General features: G+C 48.5%; 1 protein-coding gene and 1 long non-coding RNA gene across 4 annotated transcripts; one reads left to right on the top strand and one right to left on the bottom strand.

The window, feature by feature from the left end:
• The first annotated feature begins 801 nt into the window (after positions 1 to 801).
• Positions 802 to 6,566, top strand: LOC129484991 (uncharacterized). The gene is made up of 3 exons (XR_008658585.1): positions 802 to 885; positions 5,389 to 5,517; positions 6,422 to 6,566. It is a non-coding gene; the product is annotated as an uncharacterized lncRNA (long non-coding RNA).
• Positions 1,270 to 25,643, bottom strand: TSPAN33 (tetraspanin 33). 3 transcript variants are annotated; one of them, XM_055283966.2, is made up of 8 exons: positions 25,257 to 25,643; positions 8,606 to 8,663; positions 7,828 to 7,955; positions 7,443 to 7,517; positions 5,776 to 5,871; positions 3,197 to 3,325; positions 2,543 to 2,704; positions 1,270 to 2,330 (listed from the first exon to the last, which is right to left on the bottom strand). In XM_055283966.2, the coding sequence occupies exons 1-8, from the start codon at positions 25,356 to 25,358 to the stop codon at positions 2,229 to 2,231; spliced, it is 852 nt and encodes a 283-aa protein (XP_055139941.1). In that variant the 5' UTR covers positions 25,359 to 25,643; the 3' UTR covers positions 1,270 to 2,228. The 3 variants fall into 3 exon arrangements, with proteins under 3 accessions (XP_055139941.1, XP_055139942.1, XP_063497703.1); XM_055283967.2 differs by having other exon boundaries at positions 7,828 to 7,952; positions 25,257 to 25,631; XM_063641633.1 differs by lacking the exon at positions 25,257 to 25,643 and adding an exon at positions 21,726 to 21,905.
• Between the last annotated feature and the right edge of the window lie 345 nt (positions 25,644 to 25,988).

The raw sequence follows: 25,988 nt of genomic DNA, 5'->3' as shown, positions 1-25,988 counted from the left end.
TATACTGAACATTTGCTCTGTGCATTATAAAGTCTGGGGCATGGTCAAAAGTTCCCAGACTTTTAGTCCAGACCCAGAGGCTAGATACTGAGAGACAGTAGAGGCCATGGTGAAAGTGTAGTTCTTAGTTTTGAAAATCCAGATTTGAATAATCATTCTGAGGATCACAGTTTCTGGTCTCTTACTTCCTCCAAGGGGCCCCAAACGGAGCTCGCTGCAGGGTGAGCTCCTCAAAGCCGCTGAACCCAGAGGGCGCATCGCTCCAACCTCTAACCCAAGACATCGACTTCTGGGTCCGTGTCACTTAAAGAAGTTTATAAAGTGCACTTCTCTGGCACTAAGCAAGACAGGCAAGTTAGCAAGAAAGCGCATTTTTTAACTGTCCTCTCCCAGAATAAAAGGCCCTTACTTTTTATTCCAGATTCTGGATGATTTTATTTTTTCTTTCCGTCTGTTACTAGTTGGGAGCTAAACACTGGCCGGGGCCCAGCGGCTGCTGGAAAGGTGCCTTCCTAGGAGCAGAAGGCTCACTAAGGAGACACTGGGGGCAGGGAGCGAACTCGCGGCTCTTTGTCCCCGCAGCAGTTCGGTCGAGGCTATCCCCCGCCAGGCCGAGCCCCTGGTCTGAGCGCCCGATAGCGGGGTGCGGCGAGGAGACTCCGGGAACACTCGCTGGGCAAGCGGCTCGCACAGCCCCCATCTCCGGTCGGGGGACGCAGGCGCTGGCCGAGGCCGCCACGGGGGCAGGGACCACCCACGAAGTCCAGCGCCCCGCCCCGGACGCGCCCGCCCCGCCTGCCTCGCGCGCTCCTCCCGGCGCCAGGAGGCCCAGCGCACCGCGCCGAGCTTCCTCGGAGTCCTCCCTGCAGCCGACTTGGGGAGAAGGTCGTGGAGGGCCCGGGTAGGGGAAGAGAGGGCCTTCTTCCTCCTCATCCCCCGTCCTGGCCCCAGCGGAGTGCTCATGTCCTTCCTCCCCATCCCCCTCCTGTTTTGGGTGACAAATTAATTTTAATTCGAAAAAAACACATCAGGTTTTTGGAACAAAATTATGCTGTTCCTAGATTGGAAATGGGACTCTTTCGATCTAATTTAGAGCAGAGGGCGAGGCTGTGGGAGGGTGGCAATGCATCGGTTGAAGGAGACGCGCGTGTGGCGGGCAGCAAGGGGGAGGTGTGTGGCGTTTAGGAGAGTCTCCAGTGCTGTCCTCTGCAGGGCCCTTCTACCCCTCCCCTTCCAGTTGCCAGAATGGAAAATTCATGGAGTCCAGCGTAGCCCAGGTCAACACGCTTTTATTGCCACTTCTGGCTCCCCTCGCCCCAACAAGATTCCTACCTCTTACCCTGTAAGAGCCCCTGAGCTCCGATGCAGGGGAATGGGGTGGGGGTGTTACCACTTCTCCTCTGCACACTGCCAAGTTAAAGAAAACCCTGCTTGCTGGAGAGGGAGGGCCAGACAGGGAGGAATTCAAGGGCATGTATGGCTCAGTCCCACTTCTGACTGCAGAGTATAGGGACCAGGGTTCCAATTATTTTTTGAAGTAAGGGAGGTGGGGAAGAATTTGGCTGCTGTTGTACCCGGTGCCCTAGCTGCCATGTTTCCATGGAAATGAAGGCGGGGCAGGATGTAGCTCACTCTGACTACCTGGGAGGATGGCAGGACAGGCATTTGGTAAACATATCCCCCTCCACTCCTACCTAGCACATACGGCTGTCCCCAGCCGACCCCCAGGCTCGCTCCTCACTGCCTGCTCCACTCCCTTCCCTTCTGGAGCTGGTATCATGCCAAGTGGAGTCCAGGCAGGGCTGCCAGTGCTACTCTCCACAGCCAGGTCTCACTGGCACGTTAGGATCTAAGTATGTCTGCCAAGCTCAAGAGCATCCCTGGTAGAGCTGGTGGTGGCAGTGCCTCGGTGAAAAGGCAGCAGCAGTACCCCTCAACTCTGTGCAACTGCTGTTTCCCAAACAAAACTGAAAACACAAACCCAAACACTTAAGGGTATCACTCTGGCACAATGCTGAGGGCTGGGATGGGGGAGAGGAGGCGTATCCTCCTGAGACCGGAGCCACCTGTGCACCTTGCCTTCTGCCCATCTGGAGTTTGCTTCTTCCCACTGGGCTGTCACTGGGGGGCGGGAATCCAAATCTCCATTTGGTTCTGTTCTCAGCACCCGCTGCTGTTGGTTGATGAGGCTTGCCAGTTTCCATGGTGAGGAGGTGCAGGATGGATTCTCAGTACCATGGGTCAGCCCGGTGCTGTTGGTTGTAGAGCTGTAGCTTGATCTGATCTTTGATCTGATTCACTAGGATCTGGGACAGCAGAATTCCCACCAGCTGGGAGAGGCAAGAAGGAATTGGGCCTTCAGCAGTGAGTGATGGCCTTGTTTTCCCTGGCTCGATCTTCCCAGTGTGGCCAGCACTATCCCTTTCCCTACCCCTCAGCCATGTCAGTGCCTGACACCCTCGCTGATCCCCAAGTGCCTTCCCCAAAACAAAGGAGTCTTTACAGAGTGTGTGGGACCAACAAGTCTCATAGGGTAAGTTACCTGGGGGATGGCCAGGCCTAGAGCCACACCACCAAGTAAGAATAGGTTGCTGTGTATCCAGTTGACCAACTTGTCAATACAGCCATTGGTGTAGATGACTTTGCTAGCTTCCAAGTAGTCAAAGGCCTGCATACCTTGGCCACACATAGTGTTGATCACTGCCTGCGGAAAGAGTTGAAAAGCCAGTTGGGACTCTAATTCCAATACCTTTTTGTTTGGGGCCTTAGCCGACGGGCTTCCCATCCTTCCTAAACTCCTAAATTGTCAGAGAATATATGTGGAGGATATTGGGTTGGAAGTTGCCAAATGCAGACTTCCTTTCCTGTGAGAGGTCAGGATCCAGGTCTCTTTGCTCTGGGTGGTGGAATAATCTGTACAACAAACCCCCAAGACACAAGTTTACTTATATAACAAACCTGCACAGGTACTGAATCTGAACTTAAAACTTAAATCTGTCCCTTCTGAACTCCATGTGGACTACCTGAGCATGAGGTTAACAGAAGCATCAGGTTGGGGTGAAGAAAAACACCTGACAGCTGTCCCACATGACTGATCCATTAAGCTAGGGGATGGGGATTCCCAATAGCAGCTGCCCCCATCAGAAAGTGACTCAGCTCGCTGCCCAGGAGGAAATGAGGCGGGATGCTGGCTCACCTGGTCAGGGGTAGGCAAGCAACAAGAGTAAGGCACAGAGCAGCGCTCTCGACTGGGGTTGTCTTCCGAGCAGTTGAAATACATGTTCTGGGACCAGTCCTTGTAGGAAATCCCTCCACAGCAGCTAAACTGCAACAAAACCCACCAGAGGTTAAGAATCACCCACCCCTCACACTGAGGTGACCAGGGGAATTCTCAGAGCCACCAAAAGTCTATAGCAAGCTTCTACTGGGAACTTCAGGTTGTGTTTTAACACGGCCTTAAACTTTGAGCTCCAGCTTCCCAGTTGCCTTCGCCTGAAGATATTCTCACTTCTTAATTTCTATTACTTTGTATATCTTGTTATAACTTACCACTGTGCTTGTTGGTATTACAGTTGTACATATATTTTGTTTTACATACTCAGCTATAATCTTCTTTTTTTTTTTTTTGAAACGGAGTCTCGCTCTGTCGCCCAGGCTGGAGTGCAGTGGCGCGATCTCGGCTCACTGCAAGCTCTGCCTCCCAGGTTCACGCCATTCTCCTGCCTCAGCCTCTCCGAGTAGCTGGGACTACAGGCACCCGCCACCATGCCCGGCTAATTTTTTTGTATTTTTATTAGAGATGGGGTTTCACCGTGGTCTCGATCTCCTGACCTCGTGATCCACCCGCCTCGGCCTCCCAAAGTGCTGGGATTACAAGCGTGAGCTACCGCGCCCGGCCAGCTATAATCTTCTTGAGAGAAGTTTCTGGCTTTGCAGGAAAATGTAAGTGATTAAAAGTATTGGCTGAAATAATTAAAGGATCAGTGCTGAAAAACTTCTTAAGATAGAGAAAACACAGGAGAGGAATCTTCAATATTGTGAGTCCATCATTACTCCAAGAGAGCAAACTGGATCTCAAAGTGTCTATTGCACCAGAGGAAGGGGAACTCAGGACTTGTCTCAAAAGCGCTTTTACTTAAAAGTTAACTTTTTTGGCCAGGCACTGTGTGGCTCACGCCTATAATCCCAGCACTTTGGGAGGCCGAGGCGGGCGGATCACCTGAGGTCAGGAGTTCAAGACCAGCCTGGCCAATATGTCAAAACCCCATCTTTACTAAAAATACAAGAATTAGCTGGGCATGGTTTGGTGGGCACCTGTAATCCCAGCTACTCAGGAGGTTGAGGCAGGGGGATTCACTTGAACCCAGGAGGCGGGTGTTGCCGTGGGCCAAGATCGTGCCGTTGCACCCCAGCCTGGGTGACAGAGCAAGACTCCGTCTCAGGGAAAAAAAAAGTTAACTTTTTATTTTTTACTTATTTATTTTTGAGACGGAGTCTCTCTCTCACGCAGGCTGGAGTGCAATGGCACGATCTTGGCTCACTGCAACCTCCACCTCCCAAATTCAAGCTATTCTCGCACCTCAGCCTCCTGAGTAGCTGGGACTACAGGTGTACGCCACCAAACCCAGCTAATTTTTGCATTTTTGGTGGAGACAGGGTTTCATCATGTTGGCCAGGCTAGTCTCAAACTCCTGACCTCAAATGATCTGCCTGCATTGGCCTCCCAAAGTGCTGGGATTACAGGTGTAAACTACCATGCCTGGCCTAATTGTTAACTTTTGATTCATAGCAGCCTCGTTCACAGTAGCCGAACGGTGGAAGCAACCCTTTTCTCCACTGGTGAATGAATGGATAAACAAAATGTGGCATATACATGCAACAGAATATTATTCAGCCTTCAAAAGGAAGGGAATTGTGGCACATGCTATAACAGAGATGAAACTTAAAGACATGCTAAGTGAAATAAGCCACTCAAAAAAGCATTAATACCCTGAGTCCCTTCATTCGAGGTACCTAGAGTTGTCAAATTTACAGACAGAAAGTAGAATGGTGGCTGCTGGAGGAGAGGAAAATGGGGCGTTAGTGTTCAATGGATACAGAATTTCAGGAGAGGAAAATGGGGAGTTAGTGTTTAATGGATACAAAGTTTCAAGAGAGAAAAATAGGGAGTTAGTGTTTGATGGATACAGAGTTTCAAGAGAGGAAAAGCGGAGTTAGTGTTCGATGGATACAGAGTTTCAGCTGGGGCAGATGAGTGTTCTGGAGATGGCAGTGATGGTTGCACAATTAAAGGTACTTCATGCCACGGATCTGTATGCTAAAACATGGTAAATTTTACATTATGTAAATTTTATCACGATTTTTTAAATGTAACTTTCTTTTTTTTAGTCTAGTCAAGTGCAGCAATGAGAAGAGGGGAAAGAGTAGAACAAGGAGTTGGATCTGTAGCTGACTGTGAACAATCAAATGAGATAACTCACTCCCTTTGGACCAGCCTAAAATGTCACTTTTGAAGAGGTAATATTCAAGAATCTGCCCAGTTCCTCACCCCCTGTAGGTAACCACTTATAACACAGTAGATTACTATATATACTGTTCTGTGTCTTTAAAAGTACATTTAAAGCACTCTGCTACGTGTGCTTTTTTGCCAAACCCCTTCCCAGAAGCCATTACCTGGCAGGTAATGAAGAGCCCCACAGGCATAGAGGATGAGGCATCTCTTGGGATGACATTCACTTTTACCCACAGTCCCCCAGACCACTGGCTGACCCATACCTTTTTCTGGCCAAAATCAATGAGGTTCTGCAGATCCAAGTCATCTCGGTAGTGCACAATGGCATTGTTTATGATCTCACTCACTTTCCCTCGAGCCTGCCGGAGACATGGGCAAGGAATCAGAACACAGGACTAATCCCTAACTTGCTCCTTCCTGCAAAAATAACAGTAGACAGGGATCATCCTTTTTAACTGAGTCTGCCTTGAAATCAGAACCGAGTCCTAATGGTGGAAGATAGCCAGTTCAGTTCCAAAGCCCATCCATCCCAGGGCCCTCAGGTACCAGTGGGCAGGAGAAATGCTGGACCTGCTGTTGAAGCTTTTCAGAGACACATTTCAAGATATTCCAATGTGTATCTATCTCTGAATGCTATTATCACAAAATACTTGTTGACTGATGAAAACAAACTAATTTTTAATTTTTTAGCAGAAAGTAGCTTACTGAGCTGAGGCACTGCCCTCTAGTGGATATTAGATAATTGCATCTCTTTAGACTCAAAACAGCCATTTAATACATCATTTCAGGATCTTACTGTAAGCCAGGAGGACTAGGAAATTCGGAATTAACTCAGTGGCTCTCGATTTCATAATTTTCTCCCCTCCCTATCCCCTCTCCTTTTCTCTTTTCTTTTCTTTTCTTTTCTAGACACAGTTTTACTGTCGCCTAGGCTGGAGTGTAGTGGCGTGATCTCAGCTTACTGCAACCTCCTTCTCCTGGGTTCAAGCAATTCTTGTGCCTCAGCCTCCTGACACCCGGCTAATTTTTTTGGTGTTTTTTAGTAGAGACAGGGATTCGTCATGTTGGCCAGGCTGGACTCGAACTCCTGGCCTCAAGTGATCTGCCCGCCTCAGCCTCCCAAAATGCTGGGATTACAGGCATGAGCCACCACACCTGGCCCGATTTCATAATTTTCTACCATAGTCTCTTCCTTCCTGCCCCGCTACTTTTCTCAAATTTTCTTTCCATAGTTTTGTACTCTGCCCTTGGCAATCATTTGCCTTTTGGGAAAGGCATTCTGGTTCTTAAAAAGGACTGTCACTGAATGGCAGACTATTTCCAGATATGGTAAGCATTGTTCAAAACCTTTTCTTAAGCCAAGCATGGTGGCACATGACTGTAATCCCAGAGGCTCAGGAGATGGAGGCAGGAGGATCAGTTGAGCCCAGGAGTTCAAGGCCAGCCTGGGCAACCTAGTGAGACTCCCATCTCTTAAAAAACAAAAACAACAACCAAAAAAAAAAAAAAAGAAAGAAAAAATAAACCTCAAAACAAAATCTTGTTCTCTTCCCCTTCCTTCCTTCTGTTTATCTCAATAAACAATTTTTAAAAGAAATAAGAGGCTCTTCATATTGTCAGTGGTCCACTTGATTATTGAGTTTGATTCTGTCATTTGCTATTAAAGTTTCTAAGTTATTTTAACTTTGTGTTTGTATAATTTACTTCCCTGTTAGCTTCTCAGACTGTCAGAGGAAAGCACCTTATGATCTTAAAATTCTCTTCAAATATGATGAGCTTACAGGCTATTCATTCACCCCTAATGAACTTTTCAACGGCTGATGTTTCTCGGGAAGGAGCTGTGGTTAATTAACCAGGCTACACATGGGCAGGAACTTTCCTCCCTCCCTCTGGGTCACACCTGAGGAGGCCTCCTGGCTCCCAGCATTACCTTGTCTGAGAAGACGAAGCCCAGGATCCCAGCGGCCAGCTGCAGCAGGAACACGGCGGTGAGGCAGAGGGAGAACTGTGGAGCAGCCGGAAGAAGAGGTGTCTAGGACCACTCATGGCAGCAGCCCCTCCCAGGGCCATGGGGATGCTAGGAGCTGCCAGGCAATTCTCCCAGATGCCCCACACGAGAAAGGCAGCTGCCTCTGGGACACTGTCCTGGGGGGTGGCCACCCTGTGCTGGGTCACCTGGGCTGACCTCTGCACTGAGGAGTGGACAGCACAGGCCTGGGGGTAGGGTGGGACAAGGTAACCAAAGGGCCCTAGGAGGCTAAGAGGCATGATGGGGAGAGGGCCAGGGTCTTTCCAGTGGGGCCTTGACCACTCACCGTCTGCAGGAGGCAGATGTTCTCGCGGAGGGACCCAATGCAGCCACAGAAGGTGAGCAGGAACATGAGGACACCCACCACGATCAGCAGGATGGCAGGGTCCACTGCCAGGCAGGCTAGGGCTGCTTCTGGAGAAGGAGCTGGCCCTCAGCCTGAGCCTGGTGCCCACTGAGGAACCCACGGATGGGGTGGGAGGGTGCCCCAAACTGTTCTCCTTCCCCTGGTGGGGGAATCTCCAGTATGGTTGGATGAAGGTTAAGGGGAGGCAGTACCCCTGTCCCACGGGGAGAACCAAAAAGGGCCCAGAAGGGTTGTGGCATTTAATTTGAGGAACTAAAGAAATAAAAGCCTTTATTCCTGGGCTTAAGGAGGGGCTGCTTTCGCTCCGGAAAAGAATTAGAATGGCATTAGGCACACCAGCTTTGCAGATTCTGTTTCCTGGAGACTTGTGTGGTGAAATAGGAATGGTGGTTGGGTTTCTCCAGGACAGAGCTAGGGAGGGGCTAAAGCCCTTGATGACTCTCTGCTCCCAGGGGCCTATCTTCTTTCTCAGACACTTCCTAAGCCTCAAATGTAGGCATATCCTGGAAGACTCAGAGAGACTCAGGGAAATCCAGGGGCACTGGCATGGGGGGGTCTGACACCTAAGTAGACCACGAAGACCAGGGAGGCTGCCTCCTTTAGCCCCATAGCTTATGTGTGAGGGCCAGGCTGAAGGAGGCAGAGGGGAAAGGGGCATGGCACAAGATGGGGGCAGGGAGGGAGAACTACAGCTCACCTGCATGCTTCATTAGCCGAGCGTAGACGCCCACAGCCACCATCACCATGGAAATCACCTGTGGAGACAGGGAACGAGCCAGACCCTGAGACTCTGGAAACCAGAGAGCCCTGAATGCCATGAGTAACCTAGGAGAGCAGGAGAAGGACAACTTTCCTGGGACCCAAAGGAGAGCATGTTTCACCTCCCCAGTGATTCTGCTGATAGAATCTGTCACAGCTTTACCTCCATGAGACAGTTTTACCCACATTATATTTTTCATTATTCATTCAGTCCTCATAACACAATTAGGTTGTGAGGCAGACATTATGCCCATTTTACGGATGAGGAAATTAAGGCAATCAAAGGTTAATACTGAACAGTGATTAAGAATATGGGCTTCAGGCTGGGCGTTTTGGGAGGCCAAGGCAGGAGAATCAATGAGGTCAGGAGTTTGAGACCAGCCTGGGTAACATAGTGAGAGCTTGTCTCTAGACACACACACAAAATAATAATTAGCTGGGTGCAGTGGTGTGCACCTGTAGTCCCAGCTACTCAACAGGCTGAGGCAGGAGGATGGTTTGAGCCCAGGAGTGCAAGGCTGCAGTGAGCCATGACTGTGCCATGGCACTCCAGCCTGGGTGCCAGAGTGAGACCCTGTCTCTAATAAATTGAAGTTAAAATTAAAAAGAACACAGTCTTCAGAGTGAGTCAAACTTGGGTACACAAAGGGCAAATTTCTGAGCCTCAGTTTATCTGAAGATGGGAAGTAAGAACAAACAACTGACAAGATTACTGTAAGAATCAAATAAAATAATGCATGGAAAGAATTTAACACAATGCCTGACAATAAATGTTATCTATCATTATTAATAGTTAACTTGCCCAGGGTCACATATAAATGGAAAAGTTTTGAATTCGAATCTATCTGCATCAAAGGACAGGTTTTATACCTAAAGCAGGCCTGGGCAGTTGCATACTCCCAGCTCTCCAACCCTCTTAGAGGTCAATATCGTGTCAAGTGCAAAAAGAAAGTGCACTTCAATGTGAAGGACTGTGTGTGAGTGCATGTATGTAAGCACTGGAACTGCCTTGGCAAAGGAACCTTTATCTTCACAAACTCTGATTCCAGTGTGGAGGAATAGAGAGGAGTTTAGATCTTTCAAATTTCCTGGCTTCTCCCTGAGAACAAACCCATCAGAGACAAATAGGAGACCCCAAAGGGGCCTTATCTGCCCCCCAGCCCCCATGCCTCCAGGGGTGCAGTGCCTACTTCCCTTGGCTACCCTTTTTTTGTGCCCAGTCTCCAGGCTGGTGCTAAGCAGCAGCTGGCTGTTGCCATGGCAACAGATGGGGCCAAGCTCTGGCAGGAGAGAGTTCTCAGCAGCAGGGTCTTGACCAACTCAGTGGGGAAGGAGATGGCTGGCTAGACACCACTGTCCTGTAAGACAGAAAGCAGCTGGAAAGAGCCACCACGGAGCTTTGGTGGAAGAAGGGAGCTAAGCCCCCAGAATAGGTAATAGGGTCAGATGAGTCCCTCATTTTTCCCTTAGGCCTCCTTGTTGAAGGTCCTCTGCCATCTGGCAGGGGAGGGCAGGTGCATTCAGCAGTAAATGGCAAACCTTTATCTAAAACCACGTCTTCCAGAACTCTTCTCTGCCTGTATGTACAGCCCCCTCTTTTTTGTGGGGTGGGGGAGCAGGGTCTTGTGCTATTGCTTAGGCTGGAGTGCAGCGGCATGATAATAGCTCATTTCAGCCTTGACCTCCTGGGCTCAATTGATCCTCCCACCCTAGCCTCCCAAAGTGCTGGGATTACAGGTGTGAGTCACTGCACTCGGCTGGCCCCGGTCTCTTCCCATCTCACATCATTTGACCATGCCTCTAACTCAGGGCCCAAAGTGTTATTTGCCGGCTTTCATACTCTTTGTCCAGGAGCAAGGAAGCTGCTAGCAGAGCTGCAGGTGCCAGCTGGCGCCTTGTCCCACAGCACTGCCAGGCTCACGGAGCATGGGGGAGGCAGGGAAACTACATGACAGAGATGCCAGTCATTCCCCAGGCCTGGTGGCCAGTCCTCCACCAGAGTCAGTGAGCATCTCTGTCTGCCCTTTAAAACCCACCACAGCCAATTACAGTTCTGAGTGTCATTTTACTGAACTATTGAAAACTGTGTATCTTCTCTTGATTTCTGTTGCTTCCAGGCTCTCATTGTTTTTCATGTCAAATTTTCACCAGGGTGTATAATTTTCTACAAAGATGGTCTCTGATTAAATCGTAGCACAGCTAAAACAAGAAAGGCCAAACAAGCACTACTCACAATAGCAAAGGCATGGAATCAACCTAAACGCCCACCAACAGTATGGGATAAAGAAAATGTGGGGCCAGGCCGAACATGGTGGCTCAAGCCTATAATCCCAGCACTTAGGCCAAAGTGGGCGGATCACGAGGTCAGGAGTTTGGGACCAGCCTGGCCAACATGGTGAAACCTCATCTCTACTAAAAATACAAAAATTAGCTGGACATGGTGGCACACACTTGTAGTCCCAGCTACTTGGGAGGCTGAGGCAGGAGAATCGCTTGAACCTGGGAGGCAGAGGTTGCAGTGAGCCGAGATCATGCCACTGCGCTCTAGCCTGGGCAACAGAGTGAGACTTCATCTCAAAAAAAAGAAAAAGAAAATGTGGGGCCGGGTGCGGTGGCTCACGCCTGTAATCCCAGCACTTTGGGAGGCTGAGGCAGGTGGATCATGAGGTCAAGAGATTGAGACCATCCTGGCCAACATGGGGAAACCCCATCTCTACTAAAAATACAAAAATTAGCTGGGCATGGTGGCACATGCCTGTAGTCCCAGCTACTCAGGAGGCTGAGGCAGGAGAATCACTTGAACCCGGGAGGCGGAGGTTGCAGTGAGCAGAGAACATGCCACTGCACTCCAGCCTAGCGACAGAGCAAAACTCTATATCAAAAAAAAAGAAAAGAAAATGTGATACATATATACCATGGAATACTATGTGGCCATAAAAACAAATGAAGTCATGTCCTTTGCAGCAACATGGATACAGCTGGAGGCCATTATCCTAAGCAGATTAATCCAGGAACAGAAAACCAAATTCCATGGGTTCTCACTTGTAAGTGGGAACTAAACATTGAGTACTATGGCCACATGTACTTTAGAATGAAGGGTAGGAGGAAGGAGAGGATGGAAAACTACTTATGCTTATTACCTGGGTTATGAAATATCACCCCATGACACATAATTTACCTATATAACAAACCTGCACATGTACCTCTGAACCTAAAATAAAAGTTGAAGAAATGGGCAAAGTAAAGAGATACCACATATCATAGAGTAAGTTAACTCTATTTATGGGCCTGTAATTACAGCAGTTGCTCTGTCTCTATCTATTGTGGACACAATAACGTCCCCTCAAAGATGTCCATGCCCTAATTCCTGGAACCTGTGATTGTGTTACTTTTCATGGCCAAAGGAACTTTGCAAATGTGATTAAGAAATTTGAGCTAGGGAAATTATCCCTGAGGACTCAATACAATCATAAAAGACCTTCTAAGAAGGAGGCAAGAGGGCCAGAGTCAGAGAAGGAGATGATGATGGGGGCAGTGGCTGGACTGCTGTGGTGCCATGGATGGAGGAATGAGGGCTGCCTCTAAAAGCTGGAGCAGGCGAGGAGGTGAGTCCCTCTTAGCACTTCCTGAAGGAATGCAGTGCTGCTGTATTTTAGCCCAGCGAGACCTGTTTGATTTTAGCCCGGTGAAACCCATTTTGGCCTTCTGGCCACCAGAAATATAAGAAAATTAATGTGTGTTGTTTTAAGCCACTAAGTTTGTGGTCATTCGTTACAGCAGCAACAGGAAACTAATACATAAATAAATCCAATTCATCTGCTGCTATGCAGATGGTACACTGAGGACCCTTAATCCATGTGTTATATGGTGGAGGGATAAGAGCGTTTATAGCCGAAAGCACATGCTCAACTTTGGCTGCCATTAGAACCGCCTGGGACTTAGGGTTGTTGGGGGACAGGCTTAAAAAACTGCTAATGCCTAGGCTGCATCCCAAAACAAGTCGATCAGAATCTTTGGCACTGGGACCTAGGCAACAGTATTTCTGAATGTGTTCCAGGTTATTTCAACATGCAGCCAAGCTTGAGAACCTACAAGCCTAAAGAATAATCAGCCAGGGATCTAGAGCCACAGATACAGGCCACATTAAAATCAAGATTAAGTCTTTAATATTATTATTAATATTTAATATGATCATTAATAATGTCTCTCCCCTGAGCTCTCAAATTCTGCATTTCACAGCTTGACCTTGCACACCCCCATTCCTGCCCCCACTTCCCACCCTGGATTCCTCAAAGCTACTGCCATTCCAAAGTTAGTGCTGCTGCTGCTGTTCATAGCATCACGTCTGGAGGTGAACAGAACTTTAGAAATGGGTTTGGCCACTCACCTCTTTTTATAGATGAGGCCAAAAGAGTGGAAGTAACACTTAACCAAGTGCATATGGGTGCAGTGCACCATCTGGACCAAATCCAACCTCCCAATCTCATTCTGGAACTCTTTCCACTATGCTAGAATTTTCTGTAAAATCCTTATAGCACTTCACAATATCACGAATGACCTCCTTTCACGATGAGGTTGGAGATAAAGACATTTCTCTTCTTTGGATAGCTTTTCACATTCCGACTAGAATGAAGCCTGGTTGGAAACTTTCAAGAGCTAGATGCAACTTTTAAAATGGCTGAGTCTAGCTTTTAGCAAAATGTATGTTCCTGAAAAATTGTCGGTCAAATTACATAAAATAATTTGCACATACCAGAACCATTAGCCCTATGAAAGGTGAATGATCACCTTGTAATGAAAATAGCCATCCCCTGGGCTCCTTGGAGAAGTGGCTGATTCTAGGATGGGGGCAGGAAAGGCAAAAGATGAGCCTAGGGCATCTTGTAGTGCCCCAAAGAAAGGAAATGCTCACGAAGAAACAAAAATGAATTCCCCACATCACTATCCTCATCAATGTGAGCATCCCAAAGGGACATAGAAGCCAATTGAAAGAGCTCCCAATGGCCAAGGCTAGAACAATTTGAGCATCAAAATAAAGAAATATTGAATTATTACCCAGAATAAAAAATACACATCTGTGGGCCCATGCTGATATAAGTAAGTGACTTAATGAATAGCAGAGAAAAGACGAATCTCCCACGTAGAAGAATTTCAAATAATTCATGTAGGTACTCCATCCTCAAAGAGGTAGAGCTTAACTCCTTACTCCTTCAGTGCAGACTGTGCATAGTGACTTTCTTCCAAAGAGCACAGTGTGGAACATGGTGAGAAAGGCTAACTCTACAGAGGAACCTGATAAACACTACTTCATCCAGGCGATCAAGGCCAACATCAACAATGATCATGTTGCTGAATCACTTGTATGATATGACATGATGTGATGCGATGACAATGGCACTTTACTTCTCTAGTCTTCTTCCCAAAAGCCATAACCCCAGTATTATAATGATGAGAAAAACAGCAGGCAAGTTCCAATAAAGGGACATTCTACAAAATACCTGACCAGCACTTCCCAAAACTGTCAAGGTCATTAAAAACAAGGTAAGTCTAGGAAATTGTCACAGTCAAGAGGAACCTAAGGAGACAAGACAACTAAATGTAATGTAGGGCAGGACATGGTGGACCACGCCTGGAATCCCAGAACTTTGGGAGGTCCAGTGGGGAGGATGGTTTGGGCTCAGGAGTTTGAGACCAGCCTAGGCAACGTAGACCTCATCTCCACAAAAAATTAAAATAAAAACAATCTGGGTATGGTGGTGTGCGCCTGTAGTCCCAGCTACTTGGGAGGCTAAGGTGGGAGGAAGATCGCTTGACCCCAGGAGGTTGAGGCTGCAGTGAGCCATGACTGTGCACTCCAGCCTGGGCAACACAGCAAGACCCTGTCTCAAAAAAAAGAAAGAAAAAAAAAGTAATGTAGCATCCTGAATAGGATTCTGGAACAGAAGAATATTAAATAAAAATGAAAAAAAAAACCCAATAAAGTGTAGACCATAATGATAATACTATTAATTACAACAAATGTATCATACTAATGTGTTAATAACAGGGAAAACTGAGTATGGGATATATAGGAACTCTCAATATTATCTTAAAATGTTTTTAATTGATATATGTAAATTGTATGTATTTATGGGATACACATGATATTTTGATACATGTGTACAATGTTTAATGATCAAATCAGGGTATTTAGAACATCCACCACCTTGAACATTTATCATTTCTTTGTGTTAGAAACATTTTAAATTTATTTTGAAAAATATAATATATTGTTGTCAACTATAGTCACCCTACTGTGCTGTTGAACACTAGAACTTATTCCTTCTATGTAACCATACGTTTGTACCTATGAACCAGCCTCTTTACATCCTCCTGCCCCTGGATCCCAGCCTCTGGTAACTATCATTCTATTCTCTGCCTCTATGAGTTTCACTTTTTTAGCCCTCAAATATGAGTGAGAACATGCAATATTTGTCTTTGTGTGCCCAGCTTATTTCACTTAACATAATAACCTCCAGTTCTGTCTAAGTCGCAAATGACAGGACTTCGTTCTTTTTTATGGCTGAATAATATCCCATTATGTATATGAACCATATTTTCTGTGTCCATTCATTTGCAGATGGACACTTGAGGTGGTTCCATTTCTTGGCTATTGTGAATAGTGCTGCAGTAACATGGGAGTGCAGATGTGTCTTCAATATATTCATTTATTTTTCTTTGGATAAACACTCAGTAGTGGGATTGCTGGATTGTCTAGTAGTTCTATTTTTTGTTTTTTGAGAAATGTCCATCTCTGTACTATCTTCTCAATTTTTCTGTAAAACTGTTCTTAAAAAATAGTCTATTACCTCTCCCCACCCCAATTTGTTAGTTTACACTTTTTATTTTATTTTACTTTTTGAGATGGAGTTTCACTCTTGTTGCCCAGGCTGGAGTCAGCAATAGCACGATCTCTGCTCACTGCAACCTCCACCTTCCAGGTTCAAGTGATTCTCCTGCCTCAGCCTCCCAAGTAGCTGGGATTACAGGCATGAGCCACCACACCTGGCTAATTTTGTATTTTTAGTAGAGACAGGGTTTCATCATGTTGGCCAGGCTGGTTTCAAACTCCTGACCTCAGGTGATTCACCCGCCTCAGCCTCCCAAAGTGCTGGGATTATAGGCATGAGCCATCACACCCGGCCTATACATTTTTTAATATCAGATTTTCATAAACTAGGATTCACTTGCATACAGTTTTACAAACTTTAATCTGGGTGGTTTCCCATCAATCACACCAAAACTTAAGGCAGTGGATCTTTTTTTCTTCCCCCCCCGCAACAGACAAGGTGTCACTCTTGTGTTGCCCAGGCTGGAGGGCAGTGGTACAATCATAGCTCATTGCAGCCTCAACCTTTTGGGCTCAACAGATTCTCCTGTCTCAGCCTCCTGAGTACAGGCACATGCCACGACACTCACCTGATTTTTAAATTTTTTGTATAGATGGGATCTTGCTAGGTTGCCCAGGCTGGTCTTAAACTCCTGGCATATGGTGATCCTACCGCATTGGTCTCCCAAAGTGCTGGGATTACAGGCATGAGCCACCATGCTTGGCTAAGGTAGTGGATCTTAAAATTGTTCAAGTGACAGAGCACTGGGAAGTCACAGTGCTCTGTTGGTGTACATTATAGATTTTGTCATATTCTTCTTTTTTTTCTTTGAGGCAGGGTCTTGCTTTGTCACCCAGGCTGGAGTACAGTGGCACAATCAAGGGCTCACTGTAGCCTTGACCTCCTGGGCTCAAGCAATCCTCCTGCCTCAGCCTCCTGAGTAGCTGGGACTACAGACACGTGCCACCGACTGGGCTAATTTTTAAATTTTTTTGTAGAGACAGGGTTTCACCATATTGCCCAGGCTGGTCTTGAACTCCTGGGCTCAAGTGATCCACCCGCCATGGCCTCCGAAAGTGCTGGGATTCCAGACGTGAGCCACTGCACCTGACCTCTTTTTTAAACTTTAATACACTATTACTGTGACCTAATTTACAGTCCATATGTAACTTTCCCCAATTACTCCCAAAATGTCCTTTGTAACCTTTTTTTTGTTTCTTATCCAGGATCCAATCAAGGACCATGCATTTAGAGATTAAATCTCCTTCAGCCTGGAACAGTCTCTTGGCTTTAATTCTTTTCTCTTTAATTTTCTTCCTTTGTTTTTGTTCTTTAAGACACTGACTTTAAAATTTATGGTAAAATACATGTGACACAAAATGTACCATTTTAGACATTTTAAAGTAAACAGTTCAGTGGCCTTTAGTATATTCACATGGCTGTGCAACCATCACCACCATCAGGGTGCAGTGCTTTATCATCACCCCAAACAGAAACCTTGTACCCATTAAACCGTCACTCCCCATCCCCATCACCCCATCCTCCACTTCCAGCCCCTGGTAACCACAAATCTGCTTTCAGTCTCTATGGATTTGCCTATTCTGGACATTTCCTGTCATTGGAATCACACACTATGTGACCCTCTGTGTCTGGCTTTTTTCACTTAGCAGAATGTTTTTTCTTTTCTTTTTTTTTTGAGATGGAGTTTCACCCTTGTTGCCCAGGCTGGAGTGCAATGGTGCAATCGCCAGCTCACTGCAACCTCCACCTCCCGGGTTCAAGTCATTCTCCTCCCTCAGCCTCCCGAGTAGCTGGGATTACAGGCATGTGCCACCAAACCAGGCTAATTTTGTATTTTTAGTAGAGATAGGGTTTCTCCATGTTGGTCAGGGTGGTCTCGAACTCCCAACCTCAGGTGATCCACCCGCCTCGGCCTCCCCAAGTGCTAGGATTATAAGCGTGAGCCACCGCACTTGGCTCACTTAGCAGAATGTTTTCAAGATTCATCTGTGTTGTAGCATGTGTTACAACTTCCTTTCCTGTTTGTTTGTTTGTTTGTTTGTTTGTTTTTTGAGATGGAGTCTCTGCCACCCAGGCTGGAGTGTAGTGGTGCAATCTCAGCTCACTGCAACTTCTGCCTCTCGGGTTCAAGCTATTCTTGTGCCTCAGCCTCCTGAGTAGCTGGGATTACAGGTGCACGCCACCACACCCAGCTAATTTTTGTAGTTTTAGTAGAGGCAGGATTTCCCTATGTTGGCCAGGCTGGTCTTGAACTCCTGATCTCAAGTGATCCGCCTGCCTCAGCCTCCAAAAGATTACAGGCATGAGCCACCGTGCCCTGCCAACTTCTTTTCCTTTTATTGCTGAATAATAACTTGGTTGTGTGACTATAACACAATTGTTTCTCCATGCCTCCATTGGTGGACATCTGTGTTGTTTCCACCTGTTGGCTGCTGTGGATAGTATTGCTATGAACACTCGTGTAAAAGGTCTTGTTTGAATACCTGTTTTCAATGTTCTCTATACCTAGGAATTGCTGAGTCATATGGTAATTCTATGTTTAATTTTTTCAAGGAGCTGCCAAACTGTTTTCCACGGCGGCTATGCCTTTTTACTTCCTCACTAGCCATGTGTGAGGGTTCCAGTGTCTTCACATCCTTCCCAACACTTGTTCTGACATTTTTTTGAACATCGACATTTTTTATGTTTTGGCCAACTGTTTTGCAGAATGTCCCTCGATTTGGATTTATTTGGTTGTTTCCTCACAGATTCAGATTACACATATTTGACAGGAATATTACACAGATACTGCTGTGTCCATCTCAGTGTATCATGTGAGGAGGTAAACATATTAATTTCTATTACAGAACTAAGGAACAATTTTACTAAGAGATGTGGCTGCTAGGTGTATGTCTCTGTGTTTCATAAAACAATGCAGGCATACTCTAAATAAATTGTTTCCTAGTTTTTCATAATAGTTAGTTGCTACTTGTGCTCTTCTGTTTGCCTTTTGTTAGCACTTGCAGGCAGATAAGCAGCTGCAGGTACTAATGGTCATGGGAGAAAGGAGAAAATGAAGAAAATTTTCTTATCTTGACTTTTTTTCTTGCAAATTGGGAAAAAATAGTCATGATTTGATGTTTAAAAGGAAAAACCCTTATTCTAGCCCATAAGACAGTACTTCAGGGCCATCAGTAATAGGAGAGGAAAGGTTGCCGGGCCTCAACTTGAGGTCTTGAACAAAGGTTGTTCTCCTGGCTCTTATGCCCAAATGCCAATAATTACAGGCAAATCAGCTCCCAGAGTCCATCTCTACTGGATTGCATTTAAGATCAAGGTAGGGCCAGGCATGGTGGCTCATGCCTGTAATCCCACTACTTTGGGAGTGGGGATTACAAAGTGAGGAAGATCGTTTGAGGCCAGGATTTGAAGACCAGTCTGGGCAACATAGTGAGCCCAGTCTCTAAAAAAAAAAAAAAAAAAAAAAAAAAAATTAGCCGGGCACGGTGATGCATGCCTGTAGTCCGAGCTACTCAACAGGGTGGGGTGGGACGATTGCTTGAACTCGGGCAGTCAAGGCTGCAGTGAGCTGTGATCCCATCACTGCACTCCAGCCTGGGTTAAAGAGCAAGACCATGTCTAAACAAACAAACAAATTAACAAATAAATACGTAAATAAAAATTTTAAAAGGCCAAGGTGGTGTGAAAAGCCTTAAGAAGCAGAGTTAGGGGAGGCCCAGGAGACAACAGTGGGGCTCTGTTCATGGGATATATAGGAAATTTCTCCATAAACTAAAAAATATAAAGCTACCAATAATGATTGTCTCCTGCTCAGCTTTCTTCTTTTCTCCTTAATTTTCTTCCTTTGTTTTTGGCCTTCCTTTGTTATGGTGAGAATGTGAGCAAAGAGGGTTGAGCAAAGGCTGGCCCTTCCCTAGCCAGTCCCTGTCTGCTTGCCACTCTCTTTCCTCCTCCCTGGAGGAGCACTCAGCCTCACTCTCCACGCCCACCCCCAGCAGGTGACCTCTAGGAGCATTTACAGGGACAGCAGTGGCAGTACTTTTTATTGAGTGCTAAGGACCAGGCGCCGGGCTAAACAGTGTCTCATTTAATTCTGACCACAAACCCAAGAGGGCGTTAGGATCTCCATTTTATAGAGCTGATGTTCAGAGAATTCCAGCAACTTTCCTCAGTTCACGTGGCTTGTGAGCGGCTGAAGTGGGACTGGAACCTAGGTCTGGATGTCCCCAAAGCCTTATGAGCTTGGCCACTTGGCTGCCTTCCTATCTCTGCCTCCCAGTACCCCCAGGATTTTGCGTATTCACCTCAGCCATCATGGGAGATGGGAAGCAGCTGCTTGTGGTTCCCTTGGGGGTGCAGCTGATTATCTCCAAACGGGCTGGGGCTCAATCAGGGGAAGGAAGATTGCAGCTGGCAGCGGGGACAGGGTGCCAGCAGGGCCCAGGAGGTGGCTCAGAGGGAAGTCTCTGGAACAGCACTATGAAAAGGGAAGGCATGGCGTTGCCACAGCGGGGCCACTCGCAGGCGTAGCCTCCAGGGAAAGCCCTAGCCTTGCCTGTCTTCCATAGTCCAAAGTCCGGGCTGCAAGAAGCAGTGGAGCCCCACTGTCTCAGGGCCCACACCCTCTCCTTAGAATCTCTTTCCCTCCTCTTTTGAAGGTGATGGTGGAGACAGCTGAGGGTAAAGTGGTTCCCTATGTGGCAATCAAAACCCTGTCCCTGCTTAGAGGGAAGTGGGCAAGACAGTGGTCTCCACCTCTGGTTTCTCAGTCCTCCCTACCCTTATATCTGGATGAAGCCAAAGAGCTTTCAGCCTGTGGCCCCGGAGCAGGGCCACCTCTCTCCCTGCCCATGACCTTCACATACTGGTCTTTCTGTGCTGTCCGTGGCGCTGCTGTTATGGGTGTCTGAGGTGGCAGCTGTCCATGGGAGGCTGGCTCTCAGCGCTCTCCCTCTGGATTGGGGGACACTGTCCCCCTGGAGAGGAAGAGTCCACAGGGCTCCTTCCTCAACAATGTCTGGGGCCAAGCCTTTAGCATCTTCCTCAGGCCACGGCTGGCTTTGTTCATCCAAGGTTAAGAAAGAGGAAGGCAGATCTGCAAGGGCTCGCAGTAAATAAACATTCAAACTCAAAGCCCTGGAGGGACTGGCCCAGCACTAGCCTCCTACAAAGATCTGAGAGGCACTCTATGTTTTCTTTTTTCTCTTTTTTGAGATGGAGTTTCACTTTTGTTGCCCAGCCTGGAATGCAATGACGCAATCTCAGCTCACTGCAATCTCCGCCTCCCGGGTTCAGGTGATTCTCCTGCCTCAGCCTCCCAAGTAGCTGGGAATACAGGTGTGCACCACCACACCCAGCTAGTTTTTGCATTTTTAGTAGAGACGGGGTTTCACCATGTTGGTCAGGCCGGTGTCAAACTCCTTACCTCAGGTGATCCACCTGCCCCGGCCTCCCAAAGTGCTGGGATTACAGGCATGAGCCACCATGCCCAGCCTTCTTTTTTTCTTTGTAAAGGCTGCTTGAAGTTTATGGTTTTCTACTTGGTACAAGACAAACAAAGCTGCTGGGGAGTTAAGAAGGTGTGCATGCGACCTGCATAGCAAAGGAGATGGTTCTTGTGTTCATTTCCCATATTTTGTAATTTTTGTAGTTTTTATGAAAAGCATCTGACTATCTTCAGTTATGGAAGCCAGTCAAGTCTATGGAGAGCACGGCGGTGGTGGGGGAGGGAGGTGGTGGGCTCTGCCTCCTAGTGTATTTGGAAGTATAGGATGAGGGTGTTGGATGGCAGAAAGGGCCCCTGCCACTTAGAGGAGGTTTTTGCCTGGCTTGATGCCTGGTTACTTCCTCATGGTTTTTGAGCCAGACGAAAAGAAATGGTGCTGAGAGTGGTCTGGGTGATTCTGAGCACCCAAGGACTCCAACACAGCAGTCCTGGATGGGAGAGTGGATTTCTTGAAGAAGATGCCCCACTGGTGGCTTGGCTCAGCCTAGGGAAGACCTGGACAGGGGTCCATATATGTGGCAGTGGAAGTGAGAAAATCCAGATGCTGTAGACAGTAAGTACGTGTGGCTTGAGGAGGGGATGGCTGCCATGTTTCTGACCTGGCTTAAGTGGAGGGTTGCCAGGCCACCAGACCCACCACAGAGGAGAACACAGTTGGGTACCTCATCACCAAGAGTGCTCAAAGACCCCAGGTTGAGCTGCATCTTGACGGGCCAGTGTCCACGAGGAAGGGAGGACGGGCATCATGCCTCTACCCTGTGGGGTTTGCTCTCTCACTCGCCATCCAATAAACATTCAGTAAGCACCCGATTTATGCCAAACACAGCTGGGCACCGGGGATCCAGAAGTGAATAGGGCTGTGCCCACCCTCAAGAGCCCGAAGTCTAGAAGGGGAGATGGAAAAATAAACACAATTGCAGCACAGGTAAGGGATGTGACAATAGAAGAATACAGAAGGTGCCATGGGAGCCCTGAGGCATGGCTGCTAGGGAAGCCTGGGTTGGGACACAGGGCCTGGAGGTCTGAGCTTCTGGGCTCTGCCTGACTCAAAAGCCAGCCAACTGCTGCCCCGAGTGGGAAAAGGACCAGCGAGGAAGGAGGTGAGCGGCACCGAATATTCCTGACAACACATGGCCAAGCTGATACAGCAGGCACCACCCCAACGTCTTATCTCTGCACGGAGCTGTCCTGCAGAGGGAGGTGAGGAAAGGCAGCTGCTCTGTAGCCACCCTAACTGATTTAAATACAACATCTAGGATCTTAGAGCAGCTACTCCAGGCTGTGGAATCCCCACAGTCAGTAACCCAGCAACACGATTCTGGGAAGAAAATCAGAACTCCCAGGTCAAAGGGGAAGTGAGATTTGAAACACGACCAGTAGGAACTGATCCCAGTCCCCAAAAATTCATTAGCTTTCTGAGTCAGACTCCAAATGCCCCAAGAGTCAAGGCTTCTAGAGCAACAGCAGACGTAGCCACCATCACCACCAGCACCACTATTCAGAGCCCAGAGGATGCCGGACACCTTCCTAGTGGGTTCCAGGCACAGACACAATAACCACTGTCGCGCGGCAACTCTAGAAGCTGGCCAGAGCATGCACTCTGCCTGCAAAGGGTATGGGCTGACCATCATCTCATCCATAGGTGCTTCCTGGGCAGAAGAGCAGAATTTGATTAGGATGGTGGAGGTCTACAAAAAAGAAAGCACGGGAAACAGTCCCTGAAGAGGAGCTAGGAAGAAAGATGGCCCCCCAGTCTGGGGAAGCAGCCTTTTCTCTCCAGCTGTTCTTGTATGGAATATACCTGTGCAGCACTGGGTTTGGGGGAGAAGGGACATTCAATAACACCTGAAAAGTACTGTCCCTAGGAAGGGCAATCAGGACACAGGGAGATTCATCCTTAGATCCAGCTCCAGGTCTTGAAGAAAGAAAACAGTCCCCAAAATGATTCATTCACCCTTAAATAGTTCACTGAGGCAGAAATTGTTTCTCCTTTGGAGGAGAAAGTTTAAGGTCAGAGAGACAGATACATTGGCTTAGGGTCACACAGTAAGTTGGTGCCAAAAAGATGCTGAGCCTCTTGTCCTTCAGTGTGCTATTTCTAGAGCCTCTGATTTTTTATGTCTACTGTAGGGCCAACAAGGGGCTCTATTCTAATTTGGGGTGGTGCTAGCTTGGCCACCCAGGTCTTCTGACCTTGAATGAAGCATTTTTACCAAGGTAAATGGGTCTGTGGAGCCAAACTCTCTCGTGGCTGAGATCTCTCAAAGCCATTTGTCCGACAAAAGGGGGGTAGGGTGGAGGTAGGGGATAGGGAAGCTCGAGAAAAAAAAATGACCAGGAACACAAGTGTAACAGATGCACCCAGCTGTTGTCACTGGCGAGCACAGACAAGGATGAGGTGCCGATGGCTCCAAGGGAGACAGTCTCGGCGGATAAAGGAAGTCAGAGTGACGACCTAAAGTCCCTGAAATGCTAGTGCTGGCTCCGGGGATGGCACATCACTGGCCTGGCACACTCAGTGAGCACAGAGGAGACTTCACTGATACTTGCCCCTAGGTGGGGAGTCTCTTAGTACCTCCCCCAGCACTGGTAGAGTGGTAAGGGATTTTCTTGTGCTTTTCCCTAACCTCCAGCTGAAGCAGAACCTAGGCCATGGGAACTTGGGTTGACTGGTTAACTACTAATACTGCCCATACCCCAGCTATAACAGCAGCCATCTGTGCTGAGGACTTCCCCCAGTGGCACTGTGGTTCAGTAGAAAGGTCACCAGACCAAGCTTGCTAACCAGCTGTTAGACCGTGGACAAAACATTTAACATCTCTGTGCTTTAGTTTTCTACATTTTATAGACATAAACACAGATGCTGGACAAGATGTCTTCTAAAATTTTTTTCCGGTTCTAAAACTGAGCATTTGATAGGAGCCCAAGTTTCATTTTCCCCAGGAGTAGGATGGCTGAGTGCGCTGTCATCACCACCCTATGGGATTTCTCTCATTTGTCCCAACAGGCCAGCACTTATGGGCTTTGTGTCTGCACTTCACCCCACGGGCCCTGTGAAACCTTTCCAGCAAATGGCTCAGATGTCTGTTCTGCTCCCTCCCCTAGGAAACATATTTTAGACTCAATTCTTCCCTCCTGCAAGTCTGAACTTTAGGTCTCCAGCTGAAGTGGGCAAGGATGGTGGGCTCCAGAAGCAGCAGCTCTGGTGTGGTAGGAGCCAGAAGAGGAGGTGAATGGGGGAAGGATGTCCCTATGTTCTCACACCCCAGGACCTCCAGGACTCTCTAGCCAGGAAACAGGGTCGAGCTGGTATTGCATGATCTGGTTCAGCTCAATTCTCAGCTTCAGCAGTCTTTCGGCCACCCATGATCACACTGGGTTGGATTTGTGGGGGAGTGAGCCAAGGCCTGCAGTCATGAACATACACGCTTAGGTCGGTCAGGTCAACAATGAATGGCAGAGTGGGATGGGAATCCAGGTGTCCGGAGTCCCAGCCCAATACTTTTTCCACCCCAGGCAGAAGATTCTGACAGGACCCCTGGCCCTCCGGCCCAACACGGGGTCCTGTTTAAAGACACTGGTGATTGTCAGGCTCCAGGGGTGAAGTCTGGTCCTGAGAAGAGTGGCAGGAAGGGGGCAAAGTTTGGGGCAGTGCTGGGATGGGAAAGACATCTGCGCCTGGAGGCCATTCTTCCCAGGCTTTGGGGGGGGTGTAGGTGGGGGTAGATGAGGCCTGCAAAAGGAAGAGATGATGCCCGTAACCCATCCTCTCTGAAGTGGTGGAGAGAGAGGTTTGGGTTTTGCCTTCCTCTTCTTTCTTTGCCAGCTGGGCCTCCAGGACCCCAGGCCTGAAAGTCACCCGCCACCCCCGACCCCCATCATGAATGTGTCAGTGGGTCTGCCTTGGGCCAACAGGCTCCCTCAAACCCACATTTCTAGCCTAACACAGACCCTCCTCAGACGCCCCGAGAATACCCATCAGTCTTTACTGATTCCCTGGCATACCCTCCTCCCTACAACGCCCCCTGCAGACGCGGCGTCCCCGGGGTGTCCCTCCCCAGGATAAATTCCCCCAAAGTGCCGTCAGCCAAGAAAACTCGGCAGTGCGGCTCCCGCGCGTGGGGCACCCCGGGCCACCCTTCCACCCCGCGGGGAGACCCCGCCGCCCAGGTGCCCTCGACCCCGAGACTCACCCAGAAGAGCATGTTGAAGAAGAAGAGCAGGTATTTCACCAGCGGGCTGACGAAGGAGAACTCCTCCCCGGAGGCGGCCGGCGCCCGGGGTCTCCGCGCCATGGCCCCGCCGCCGCCGCCGCCCCCGGGGGCCTATTTCCCAGCGGCTGCCGGCCGGCCTGTGTGCCCCGCGCCCGGGGGCATGAGCCGAGCCGCGCCGCGCCGCGCCGCGCAGGAGCCCAGCCGGCGGGGGAGCCTGCGCTGCGGCGGGAGAACCCCGAGCAGGGGGGCCAGGACCGGCGCGGGCCGGGGAACGGCGCCTGGAGCTGCTGGAGCCGCTGCGGGCAGCGCGAGCGGCCGAGACTCAGCCGCGGCCGCAGGACCAGCCCGGCCAGCCCGGCGCCCAGGAAACCCGGCCCGCCCCCGGCCCCTCATTGGCGCGACGGCTGGAGCCCGACTTTCCATTGGCTCGTGGCTGATGTCACTAAGTATCCAGCCCTCCCTCTCCACCGAGAGTCGGGGGAGACACCTGTTTTGAGAGGGATAACTTGTTAAAGGGTCAGCGGTTCTGCCTCTCCCCTACCCCTAAGAGAAAGCATCCAGGCTGCAGCTGTTCAAAGGAACAAGAATGACGAGAAGGAATGCACAGTGCATCCCACACCCGCGTCCTCCGCCCAGTTGCTGTGCACATATGCAAACACACATACATTAAAATCAACAAGTACGCACACCGTGTGTTGAGCAATGCGCCGA

Source organism: Symphalangus syndactylus, chromosome 6, assembly GCF_028878055.3.
Source record: "Symphalangus syndactylus isolate Jambi chromosome 6, NHGRI_mSymSyn1-v2.1_pri, whole genome shotgun sequence".
NCBI lineage: Eukaryota > Metazoa > Chordata > Mammalia > Primates > Hylobatidae > Symphalangus > Symphalangus syndactylus.
This window is presented reverse-complemented; position numbering and strand designations above follow the sequence as displayed.

Coding starts and splice junctions, on each gene's coding strand:
- TSPAN33 (XM_055283966.2), bottom strand. CDS start 25,358: ATGGCGCGGAGACCCCGGGCGCCGGCCGCCTCCGGGGAGGAGTTCTCC. Junction 7,956..8,605: donor TCGGCTAATGAAGCATGCAG/GTGAGCTGTAGT, acceptor CTCCTTCTCCAG/AAGCAGCCCTAGCCTGCCTG. Junction 3,326..5,775: donor TTGATTTTGGCCAGAAAAAG/GTATGGGTCAGC, acceptor GTTTTGTTGCAG/TTTAGCTGCTGTGGAGGGAT.